Raw genomic sequence first — 13475 nt, 5'->3', positions numbered from 1 at the left:
GTATGCTACCTCGTATGTATACCTTGGGATCACTTTTGCTGGACCTCAATTCTCGATGCAGAAGGCGGGCGACGCTAGATGTATGAGGGGATACGCAGCCCTTGGCTCGCTGATACAGTTTCAGGAGCCGAGGACGAAGCTTTGGCTATTTGATACTCTAGTTACACCTGCACTACTGTATGGTGCCCCCATCTGGGGTCCTAGCTTATACCATAGGAGGAGACAAAGGAGAGAGCTAGCCGAGACAGATACAGAGGAGGTATATGATGGGTGGAAGCGATGGAGAGGCCCCTAGTGGCGATGATCTCACGCATGATTAGGAGTAAACCATCAGTGCCACATGAGATTGTGCGGGCAGAGATGGGGGCTGCACCAATAGTGACACAGGCTCTATTCCAGATAGTGACATACTAGCATAGGCTATGGGAGCTTCCACTTGATAGATACCCCCGGCTAGCCCTGGAGTCCTCGAGACAATTGACACTTGAGGGAGATACAGAGTGCTAGTATGCACAGGTAGGCACTTGGTTTGGCATGCACGGTATGCAGATGGAGGCACTCCCCCCTTCCAGTACAGCATAGAGGCCACGTCATTTGCTCTCAACCGCACAGAGCGGAACAGGGTTATCAAGAAGGACATTGTCAGACTGGATACTCAGAGGTTATGGAGTTCACCTAGTCGTCCACTGGGGACGAAGATGGCCTTCTACAGAGGATGGTTTCATCATCCGTCCACGCTACATGCACATAGACCTATGGTTTGGGGTGAGATGTGCGATCGGCCAGATCCGCACCTCGTCGCACCAGCTGAGAGTGTAGACTGCCAGATATGGGCCTAGGGCGGCCGCACCAGCCAGCAGAGGACAGGATATGCCAGCTCTGTCACACAGAGCCCGAGACAAAGGACCATTACATATGTCGATGCCCCGTGCACTATGAGATTCGGGGGAGGTTCCACTACCTCTTCTGAGCTGGGTTCGGACCACTTTCAAGGATCATGGACTTCCCGAATCGAAGATGCCTGGGACTTTTTCTTCTAGAGCTCCGTAGACACAAGGAGTCCTTAGTGAGATCCAGATCAGCTGTACTCGCTCGAGGACCAGCACAGAGAGCTCTCACTGAGTTCTTCCATACCAGCACCTTGAGCGCCGATCCACCCATCATACCCAGACCACAAGCTAGTGCAGGAGCTCGGCCGAGAGGTGTGACACTTGATAGAGCCACTAAGCTATGCAGAGCTCGATGCCCTAGACCCCATGGCCCTCGCCCACGGCCACGCCACCACACAGGAAGATCCGGGCCATCATCTCCCGTCATCGTAGGACCTTCTCGCACCAGCTCAGTTTTACCACCTTGAGCACCTCTGTGCGGCTGAGAGTAAATGACAGGGCCTCTATGCTGTATTGGAAGGGGGGAAGTGCGTCCATCTGCATACAGTGCATGCCAAACCAAGTGCCTACCTGTGCATACCAACACTTTGTATTTCCCTCAAGTGTCAACTGTCTCGAGGACTCCAGGGCTAGCCGGGGGTATCTATCAAGTGAAAGCTCCCATAGCCTATGCCAGTATGTCACTGTCTGGAATAGAGCTTGTCACTATCGGTGCAGCCCCCATCTCCGCCCGCACAATCTCATGTGGCACTGATGGTTTACTCCTAATCATGCATGAGATCATCGCCACTAGGGGCCTCTCCATCGCTTCCACCCATCATATGCCTCCTTTGTATCTGTCTCGGTCGGCTCTCTTCTCTGTACCCTCCTATGGTATAAGCTAGGACCCCAGATAGGGGCACCATACAGTAGTGCAGGTGTAACTAGAGTATCAAATAGCCAAAGCTTCGTCCTTGGCTCCTGAAACTGTATCTGTGAGCATTGCCTCTCTAGCGAGCCAAGGGCTGCGTATCCCCTCATCAATCTAGCGTCGGCCGCCTTCCGCATCGAGAACTGAGGTCCAGTAAAAGTGATCCCAAGGTATACATACGAGGTAAAATACTCCACAGGCTCTCCACTGTATGTAAACTGTACTGCAGATCTACTTATCCACTGTGAGGAGGTGTTAAAGATCATGACCTTGGTCTTTCCAAGGTTCACAGTAAGGTCCCGGTCCTCGCAAAAGGCCTGTGATGCATCCAAATGCCTTTGCAGCCCCTCTGGTGAATCAGAAATAAGAACAATATCATCTGCATACAAGAGGATCGGTATCAGGACTACTGCCAAATGTGATCCTGGTCCTCCCTGTCTGTCTATGTAATCCGAGATCTCGTCAATGTATAGACCAAATAGAGTAGGAGACAAGGGGCAGCCCTGCTTCACCCCGATAGTGCTGTGTATGATCTCTGAGTCACCTCCTGGAGCCCGTATTCTGCCTGTGACTGACTCATAGAGTGTCATGATCCCCCATAGCATCTCTGCTGGCACTCCCATATCCTGCAGTCTCCTCATCAGTCTAGCCCAAGAGAGAGAGAGAGAGAGAGAGAGGATACCGAAAATAAGAGAAAATAAGGTAAAAAAGATTGCAAAAAGAGATTTTGAGGAGTGATTTGATGGTCCACCTCTCTAGAACTACATGAATCAACAGTCGGCAGTCCTCCTTCAACACTGTGATAAACTCTTGCTGTGTAGTCCGACCTCTGTGCCATGGTGACTTTCGCAAGAGGGGCCGGGTTGCTAGGCAATTTGGAATGGGCGGCTTGCGATGTGGAAAGCGCGCTGAGAATGGGCCGCAGACGATGCAAGTGGGCGCTATCAAAAAAAACAAGGGCACCACGAAATGTAGGCACGTGTGCACCGAATGGGAGCTGTGAAGGCGCCACCTCGGACTGATGTGTGCAAAGGAGCACCATTGAACTGAAGTGGTTGAGCAGAGGCAACAATTCACACAAGCCACCCACAGTTGCCAAGTGATGGAGGTCATCGTGGTGTCAACTATGATAGTACACGGTAGGCAGCTTGAGAAATGGCGAGCAGGAGGCCGTGGTGGGGAGGCCATCAGAGACAGATGGAGGCAGCAGGCAGATGGGACAGAGGCAAGTAAGAGGCAGATGGGGAGTGAGCAGGAAGCGAGTAGGAGGCGACGATGGAGGAAAGCAATTGTGGGAGGAAGAAAAAGAAGATGGGAGAGCGAAAACTCAGCTTGTAGAGTAGTATCTTGCACAGAAGGAAGAACAAAAACAGAAGAAAATCAGAACGGGCACCTCAACCTCCTAAAAGACCCTCTGTTTCCTTTGCACCCTCTTCTCTGGACAAACCCAAGCCTCCTCACACTACTCCCGCGTCTTCTTCCACAGAAAACACTGTTCTAAGAAGCTTTCACAGAGCTTCTTAAAAATATTGGCTCTTCTGAACTCTCTCTCACCGCTGCTCTCACGCATGCAAAAGCTCCTCCTTTTCTAGGAAATCACAATGATCAGCCCCCCCGCCCCCCCGTGTGCCGTGTGCTCACACGCCCTCCGCCCCCCGCGGTGTCGTGCCCTCACGCAGATCAGCTCCTAGCCTGTCCTTTTGTTAACTACAACTGGCAATAGTTAGCTTTATTTAAAGGTGGCCATGCAAAAGCCTCTTATTTCTATGGTTCTAATCATGCCTGATGGGCTTATTCTCATTTCTGAGGTTCGCACAAGCGCATGTCTTGGGCACTAGAGCCTGGACACTAAAAAACCTATCATTATTTGCCCAACTCCCCTTGGTTAGAGCATGCATGCTCAAACAATTCCTGCTAGCTCACCAAGATGGTCCTCTAGGAAGAATAGATCCAAGTCCCAAGAAGTATCTTTAGGATCAGTTGGAACATCTGCATCAATATGCAGGCTGGTATCCATCACCACTAAATCCTTCTAGATAGTCATGATCCTGCCCCAGTATGGCTTGAGCCTATAGCCATTCACTCTCTTGGAATGCCACTGATCATCCAAATTATCCAACTGATACGAACCATTGTCATATGCATGCACTACCTTGAAGGGGCCCTCCCATTTGATCTGAAACTTAGTGTGGAAGGTATTATCTAGCCTATTGTTGTACCTGAGAACTAAATCCCCCTCCTTAATGCCTTTGTCTTTGACAGTTTGCTTGAAATAATCAGCCCTCTGGTTGCAATAATCTCCCAAAGAGCTTGGCCATCATGGTTAGGCAAGGAGTTGCTCCGCAGTGTTGGCCATTATGGTTAGGCAAGGAGTTTCTCGGCTCTGGGATGCTTGCTGCAAAGGATACAGAGCTTGGGACAAGGAAAATAAACCTAGCAAGATACCTCACCTTATGGGTGAAGGTTAGCAACTGCTTCACATCCTGGGGAGCCTCCAATAGCAGCAAAACTTTAACCTTTTCTAGATCAGCCTCAATACCATTCTCAGATACTACATTGCCAAGAAGAGAAACCTTGGCTTGGCCAGTTGTTTGGATTCAATTGACCTCCCAAATCGTCAATTCTCCTTAGAGCTACTTCCAGTTTTTCACAATGAACCCTCCTGCCACTATAGATGCAAAAGTCATCAATAAAAACCCTGATGAAAGATCCCAGATAAGGCTCAAACACCGGGCTCATGAACCTCTGAAAAGTTGTTGAAGCATTTGTCAACCCAAAGGGAATGACCCTGTAACCAAAGCATTCCCATGGGGTGATGAAAGTAGTTTCTCTTTGGTCATCTAGAGCAATAGAAATCTGAAAATATCCTGTATACCCATCACACACACTGTATCTCTCATGTCCAACAACACTGTCCAAAATCACATCCTGGAAAGGTAATGGATAGTGATCTCTTTTAGTCATAGCATTCAGGGGTTTGAAATCCACGCACACCCTCCATCTCCCATTTTCTTTAGAGTAATGACCACTGGGGAAGCCCACTCAGAGTTATCCACAAGGAAAATAAACCTTGCCTTTAACATCTTATCTACCTCTTCTTTCAGCACTTGCTACTGTATGATTCCCAACCTCCTCAGCCTCTGGACTACCTGCTTGGCTCCTAGCTTCAACTGGATTTGATGTTGTACTGCAGGTATTCCTCTAACCTGTGTGTAAGAAGAGATAAACAAATCTGGAAATTTCTGCAGCATGTCCATATACTCTCCCTTCTCTGCCTCAGTCAGGTCCTTGGCCAACATCTTTTGCGAAACCTCTTCCCTACTTGGCTGCACTCTGCAGAGCTTGTTTCCTCATCCTCTTCCTCTGATATACTATTGTCCTGAAATCAGCTCCCTTCCCTTGGGCATGTCATACCTAATCTACCTCCTTACAGGATGGTCCAGCCCCAAATTCAAATGCCCTCTCCACCAATCTTGTCCTGCCCTCATAGCAATCAAACATGGCTTGCCAAGGATATGCGGGTAAGCTTTTGACTTGGCTGGCATCACATGTACATCCAATTCAGCCTCTTGTCCCAATACATTCACCTGTAGCTTCTTCACAATCCCAATGCATCTGACCCTTGCACTGTTAGCCATTCTGACTCTAAATTCAGAGGGTGCACCTACCTTCAATCTCAAGGCTTCCATTGTCTACTATGTAATCACACATACGTGTGCACAACCATCTATATACACTTTTGGTACTCTCTGGTCATTCACCTGGGCATCCACGATTGGCAAATAGTCTTTATCCCCTTTCACTTTCACCACATTAATCTAGCTTCCTTCCTTCTTCTCTTTCCTGGAGCTTCTAGTGCTAACCAATCTACTCCACATTCTTCTAAGTTTGCAGCATAACTGTAAGAGCTGGGGCTAGGTCAAAGCAGGTCCTTTTTGCTGAAGATCTCTCATGAAATCATAAACCTCCTCATGAGCACCTAAGGGGAAGTCCTGCATCCCAATATGTCTCTTGGATCTAGTCTTTTTCTTACCCTCGTTGGGATGATCTTCCACGTGCTTCCCCTTCTTCCTTCTGGAAGGTCCTAGCTCATCCTCAACCTCTGTCCCTCTAGTCCCCTTATTGGCTAAGACATCCACCCCAACCAACCATTCCCTGGCTGTCGTTGAGACTGTAGTACCTCTTGGTTTAGCATCTCTTTCTCCCTCCTAACATCCTGCTTGTCTTCTCTCCTAGGTGGCAAAGGGTAGATGTCACCTCCCATCCTCCTGGGGTAAGGGCAGTGAGGAGAAATATGGCCTCTCTCCATGCAATTGAAGCACTGTACATTCATATTAGGTCCTCCTCTTCCCCTTCCTCTTAGACCATCCTAGGAGCATTCCTGCCCCTTTGCATAAGATTCAAATTCAGGTTCTCCATCTGCTGAGTCAGATGGGTGATTCCTTGCATGAGCTGGTCTATGACTACTGGAACCACTGGAGAAACTCTCCCTTCTTCTGCTCTTCTCTCCCCAGGCATGACTGGTCTTCCTTCAGCTTGGACCTCCCTTTGCTTCTGAGCCATCCTCTGCAAGTTACATTCTTTCTCCCTGGCAATCCTCAAAGTTTCTTCAAAAGTCCCTGGACTCTTTAGTTCCACCTTCTCCCTCAGGTCTGCATGGAGAGACTAGATGAACATGTCCCTCTTTAGAAGAACTGGTGGGTGCTCTGCTCCCAGGGAGTTTTCCCAACTTCCCCACAAGTCTTCAAAGTGATCTACAAACCTGTCAAAAACATCAGATAAATTATTCTTTAAGTTTTGAATCTCTTTCCATAAGGCATCAGGGGATTCACTCTGCTTGTAGTGCTGCACCAAAGCCACCTTAATATCCTCACATGTCTGCCCCTAGGTTGGTTGGGCTCTCCATGCCTGCAACCATCTTTTAGCATCACCTTTCAGCAGCATAGTCAGCAAAGTCAGCTTATCATCATCCCTCTCCTTACCAAAGGTGAAGGCTATAAGTCCCATCCCTACCAAGAATTCTTCTGGATCTTCACCAACATGTCCATGAAACCCAGGATAGGTCATCAAAACAACCATTTCAACTGCTGAGAATTTTTCCAAGCCTGCCAATAATCTGAAGGGTGCTTTCAAAGCCCTGGAGACTGCAGGAGGGTGGCCAGGAGAAGAGGGCGACGGAGAGTTGATGGGTAGCACATTGGCAGTTAGGCAGACATGTGGAGTGGGCAAGAGAGGGTTAATGTGGGTAGTGTGTAAGCACCCAGGTGTGGCAAAAGAGAGAGGTGAAAGCTGGGCGAGTAAGTGGAAAGGCGGCCCACCGTGTGAAGGGGCGTTGATTGGACCTTCAAAGACACGCCAATGCAGATGGACCGTCGGAAGAGCACACGCCAGCCACTGCCCGCGATCAAAGAGCATCATAGTAGCCCTCGAGCACTACTCGCGTAACCAGTCATCGACAGGTTCAAGTGCTGTAGAGAGTTAGAGGCAAGGGGCGGAGGAAACCAATGAAGAAGGTGGAAGCTGCTGGCAGCCACTTGAGCCAGCTAAGCGATATAAGCAATGCACGCACAGAACTGAGCGGCAAAAAAAAAAACTAGGGGAGCTATGGGGAGGGAGAGCAATGGAAGCTCGACCCTGTCCCACGGGACGTGCCAAAAAGATGCTACATCTATAGCATCTTTTATTCCTAACAAAGAATTGGAAATGAACAGAATGAACTAGATAAACTGAAAGAACTTACACGAACATGAGCATCTTTGCGCCATAAACAAGCGATCTCTTTCCCATTGCAAAAAGGGGTTTTTATACAACTTTTAGGCTCTTTGACGCCCATTTGCATATGGGATAACTCTCTCACACACATTACAACCTGCTTTCACACAACCACTCCATTACAATGGGCATCTGACCCCTCTACAGTGTTGTGTTGGGACGACCTATAGAGGCAGACTCCCCCGACGCATCATTGTTTTGGTGCCCGCCCACCACCCATTCTCTCTCAACGCTTCCTTTGCCCCTTCTCTTTCATCATTAACCACCCACCCTGTCATGGCAAACTCTTTCATCACCTCTCACATGTCCCATGCCCACCTTCTGCTCACTCCATATCTCCTCGTCACCCACTAAGTCAGCCTTCTATTCCTTTTGCTCTTGCCCTCTCTTCCCTTGCCACCAACAATGACGACAGCGCCCACTGCAAGATGGTCACCGGAGAAGCTCGTGTAAGAGGGGCTAGCTGATGCTGTATATACCAGCCTTCACCACCATCGAGAGTTTTCAGGTCTAGGTGCCAACTCTTCAGCATCCAGGTGGACTTTTGGAGAACATCTTTTGCTGTTTCAACACACCGTGGAGCTTCAAATATCAAATTAAGTAGTAGCAAATAGAACCTGGCTTGAGGCATCTGGATTTATCTAGTTCAACTCAATTCACTAATTCTGATAGCTTTTCATTCTTGTGTAGTAGGTTTGGTGGTTGCTTGGATGGGCTTCACTCTGGAGTTAAATCATTTATGTATGAGAAGACTGTAGGAGCCACTGGGTGTGCAGTGCAATAGAGTAGCAGCCAAGGGGGCGGAGGGTTGGACCTGCCCTTGGTGCAGTGGGGAGGATATGGTTTGGTCTATGGTGATGCAAGCCTGACTCTACCTTCTCATATGTTTATGTTTGTAATTGGGTTACTGGAAGCTTAGGTGGTATGCACGTGTGTGAACAGTTGATGCTTTGTATTCATGGTGATTCATTGGGATGGTGAATGCTTGTTCTTGGATTGTGGGGGTTCATGGTTATACACCTGTATGGGAATTATGTGCTCGTATTCATGTTTGTTCACGGGGACGGTGAACTCTTAAAACCCCGGGCACTTGTAGAGGGGTCGGATGCCCATTGTAATGGAGTGGTTGTGTGAAAGCAGGTTACAATGTGTGTGAGAGGGTTATCCCATATGCAAATGGGTGTGAAAGAGCCTGAAAGTTGTATAAAAACCCCTTTTTGCAATGGGAAAGAGATCACTTGTTTGTGGTGCAAAGTTCATGTAAGTTCTTTCAGTTTATCTAGTTCATTCCGTTCATTTTCAATTCTTTGTTAGGCATAAAAGATGGCTTCAACCACCGTAGGGAGGACACTATATGCTAGCACCAGAACACCAGCAAAAACACATATAGACACTGTCTAAATCCAAACTGCACATACATGTGATGGTCTTGGGTTATGGCCTCTATATCACCACCAACAGCCACACAAGAAGAATATATACTAAAATCAAACGTGGGGAACACCAGAATCACAACTCCAAGGCACTTTACAACTCTGTTGATATCCTCTATAGTCTTGGTGACTCACCTGAACCCTCTCTAGCTGACTCAAATGACTCCTCCAATTGTCCTCCCAGGTCAGACCTGACTTCCCACAACTCTGATCTTCACTCCTAACTATTCGGCTGACCTCCTCTGACAACAAGCTGAGCAAAAAAGCTCTCAGCTGACAGTCAGCTTTTCAATTGTGCTGATTGTAACCTAAATTAGATACCTGTTTTGCAGACCCCAATCAGATATATGTCCTCCAGCTTTAGCAACCTTCAAATGCTTTGCCTCAGAACCTCACTGAACCTGTCAGCACTCCCCTGCTAACTTCCTGGTGACTCAAATCTAACCTAACTAATCCAACTAACTCAGCTGAATCAGATCTCTCCACTCCAATGTCCTCTGACACTTCCACACACTTAAATTCCTCAAATCCCACAAAAATTCATCACAATTTCAAAACTGATAGCAGCTGACTCCAGCTGACTCTGTAAACTATCAGAGTCCTTCAAATTTGACCTATATCTAGCATGGAAACCTTCACATCTTCAGACACAGATGACTCTCCTTATCAACCTCAATCCAAACAACTCTCATAGAGCCCACTTCAAGCTTGATTTCAACCCTAAACCCTCAAACCTTAAACCTTATCCCAAATGAACTCTCTAAACAATCTTCAATAATAAAAAACATGTTCATCCATAACTAATCCCACATGAAGTAAATTCATCTAGAACAAAACCATCCAGCAAAAATTCCATATACAACATATTAATATCCAAACCCTTTGCTATCTCCACACGTGCCATAAAAAATTCTCAACGACCCTGAGACATGGGCTCAAGCAAAAGGAAAACAAAACACAGAAACGGGAAAATCTTCACAGATCATCCCAACATCAATCTTCAGAGATTCATCTTCATTTGAAGAGCTTTCAGCTTCAATGGTTGAAATCTGCAGCCACTTCTACCGTCTCCATCTTCAAGCACAGAAAGGAACAATTGAGCAAAGCACTAGATTGATCCAAGTTCTAACAGAGCTGCACTCCCAGATATCCTAGGGCATCTTAACCTCCTAAAAGATCCTCTGTTTCCTTTTGTACCTTCTTCTCTGGACAAACCCAAGCCTCCTCACACTACTCCCGCGTCTTCTTCCACAAAAAAAACTGTTCTAAGAAGATTTTACAGAGCTTCTTAAAAATCTTGGCTCTTTTGACCTCTCTCTCACTGCAGCTCTCACGCATGGAAAAGCTCCTCCTTTTCTAGGAAATTACGATATCAGGTCAGGTCCTAGCCTCTCCTTTTGTTAACTAAAACTGGCAATAATTAGCTTTTTTAAAAGGTGGCCATACAAAAGCCTCTTATTTCTATGGTTCTAATCATGCCTGATGGGCTTATTCTCATTTTTGAGGTTTGGGCAAGCGCATGTCTTGGGCACGAAATCCTGGACACTAGAAAACCTATCAACGCCTCATCAAAGGCTAGTACATACACGAGATCCTGGACACTAGAAAACCTATCAACGCCTCATCGATGGTCAATAAAACATCGGTTTTATTGTGGACCCATGGATGACCCTACCCTTTCCAAAACAACACCTAGTACACGAACTGTATCATCTTGGAAGATAAAATCTATCTGATCAAACAACTGATCTTAATATCAATGTTATCATTCTCTGAGTTTAGGTCATATACATAAGTGCACGCATCTAGACCTAATGCCGAAACCAACCATTATACCTAGCAATTTTGCAAAATCAGTTAGAGAATCATTCAAAATTGGTGAAAACATAAATGTTTCACCCCCACCAATCCTTTTTCAAAACGGTGTAGCTAGCTATCTCCCCATGGAATAGAACACCCTAGAATAGAAATATAGATACATCAAGAAACCTAGTGTTCCATATCACCACGATATATTTCGTATAAAATTCCCTTTCAACACATAAGGTTGAGTTGGAGCGAGCAATTCCCCCTAAGGTCTGTGGCTTGATTGAGCTAGACTTCCACTTGGATGTCATGATCAAACCTTAAGGTTAGCTCCACATCAAAATGCCTTTTTTAACATTTGCAGTACCATCCCTCTCTATCTGAAGTTCTCAAAATTGATTGCCCTCAAAAACAACAAGATGGCATCTCCGCGATAAATATGTTGTTATCACTAAATCATTGGCACACATGCCACCTTACATTCGGTAGATCCCAGCATCCAATACCACCAGGATATACCCCATATAAAATCCTCTTTCGACGCATAACACTAAGTTCGAGTGATCAATAACCCCTAGGGTCTCTGTCTTGATGCAGCTAGACTTCCACTTGAATGTCATGGTCAAACCTTCAGGTTAGCTCCGCATCAATGTGCCTTACTCAATATTCCCAGTACCATTTCTCTCAATCTAATATTCTCAGAATTGCTTTCACTCAAAAACAACAAGCTAACATCTCTGCAATAAACTGGATTACAGGGGTAAAGGGAGGCCCATAGCACAGTTTTGGCATGTAGGGGTCGTGGTGAGCATTTTCAGATTTGCCGCTTGGTGCAGCAAGGACGCCCCTGATTGTTAGTGGATTCCTTCCTGTAAGTGAGCCATGGAAAGAATTTTTCATGCAGAAAGTTACGAGGTGTCCTCCGGTTGAGGGAGGAGACTGGATATACAGTCCACGTGTGGAGGCAGAACATCAGCCCTCATCTGCCCCCTTGTTAGATCCCGTCTTCAGGCTTGGGATTACATGAGGAGGCTCTTGGTCCACATACCTCTGTGGTCAGCTGAATAGGCTAACAGAAAACCCATTATGTGGAATGACTTGATCTTGGATGAGTATGGAATACCTCCTAGGGCAGCTACACATATTCAGTGGGTTAGCTTGGAGACTCTCTTCCGCACAGTGTTGGAGTATCAGAGAGAGGTGCTTACACATCATTTAAGGGGCACTAGTCAGAGGATTGTGCAGATTCATGCTACCATACCCAAGCACTGGATCACAGGGACATCCCTGGAAGGGCTTGATTACTCATGGTTTTGAGTTTTCTCTGGGGCAGGTGTACCTCTCCACATTATGAGCCTCCCCACATTGGCAGAGGAAAATGCCAGTTGGGCCAAAATCCATGGATGTTTGAGGGCTGCAGAAAGAAAGCGCAGCTGGTTTTCGAGGGAGTGTTTATGGCAACTTTTTCACTCCCACTCATATGGGACCTTGTTGGCAGCACAAGGTACCACTGGTTGAGATTTTCACCTTGTTTGGTTTTTATACTTCATAGAAGTCCCTTTTCCGAGAAAAAAAAACATTGGGATGCCTTTCAACCATAAATGGTGAGCCAGAACCAGCATATAGAAATCCTTCACAAGGATTCATGAAAAGCCTAACCTAGCTACTCATTATCTCCATTGATTCATAGGTACCATGAGCTATCAATTAAAAGAAGAGTGCAACCTTTCAGCTTCCCTTCTTCCTCGCAAGCCCTAGTTTGTGTTGAGGTTCAATGACCATAAATGTACTACCGTGGGGAAACTTCATGCAATGGCCAAATAACGATGTATGACTTCCAAATAAAGACATCTAACCCACATATGTTTATTTTAATTTCATTGAAGTAAATCGCAGCTTTTTTTTAAAAGGTAATTCTAGCGACTGTCAAAGCAAAGCTCACACACCTGGCAGTGGATAGCTCCATAATGACTAAACTTGAGATTGACCTCAATAAGATGTTGGACCACCTACAACATCACAAGGTTTAATAGTGCACAAAAATTAAAGAATCATGCGGTTTTCTTTAACCATTGAAAAATTAAGATGATGCTTTAGATTGGATATTACTTGAGAACTTTCAAACAATTTACAACATCTACATGATTGAACTAAAGTGGGTAGAAATTGCAGCCCCCAAGGGTGCCCACAAGCATGCAAGTGGATTGTAAACTCCCAAGTTTAGTGGGAACTTCCAAGGGGATCGGGAACTTCCAAGTGTTTGGAGGGAACTCCCAAGAGACATCAAGTGGAATCCCTAAGTGTATAGTGGAACTCCCAAGGGACATCAAGTGTACCCAGAATCATAAAAGCGATCATTAAACGGCTACTTTAGTGGCACTCATCAACATTAAATTGACGGCTAGGCTCACTACTAGCAACGCTCTCACCTATCGGACTCTCTAGGCTTACAAACGGACTCTCATCAATGGGGAGTGGGAGATCTTGGTTGATCTTGCAGTTCTCATATTTGAGCACTTGAGTCATTTCAATGGCAGTTATGAACATTAAATCCACTGCTAGCCTCACTATTGGCAGTGCTCTCACCACACCGGACTTTCCAAGGCTTACAAAAGGACTCTCATCAATGGGGAGTGGAGAATCTTGCTTGATCTTGCAATTTTC

The 13475-nt window shown here is 46.3% G+C and overlaps 1 protein-coding gene across 8 annotated transcripts in view; it reads right to left on the bottom strand.

The window, feature by feature from the left end:
* Positions 1-13475, bottom strand: part of LOC147630606 (uncharacterized) — a 280387-nt gene that overhangs the window by 80902 nt on the left and 186010 nt on the right. For all 8 annotated transcript variants that reach the window (XM_086810544.1, XM_086810547.1, XM_086810550.1 and 5 more), the window contains one exon: positions 12758-12820. In XM_086810544.1, coding sequence (XP_086666670.1) covers positions 12758-12820 — 63 coding nt within the window. The remainder of the gene's footprint in view (positions 1-12757; positions 12821-13475) is intronic.

Source organism: Cibotium barometz, chromosome 16 (genome assembly GCF_041138505.1).
Source record: "Cibotium barometz isolate CiBa-2024 chromosome 16, ASM4113850v1, whole genome shotgun sequence".
Lineage (NCBI taxonomy): Eukaryota > Viridiplantae > Streptophyta > Polypodiopsida > Cyatheales > Cibotiaceae > Cibotium > Cibotium barometz.
Note: the sequence above shows the minus strand (reverse complement) of the source record. Positions and strands in the feature narration are given on the sequence as shown.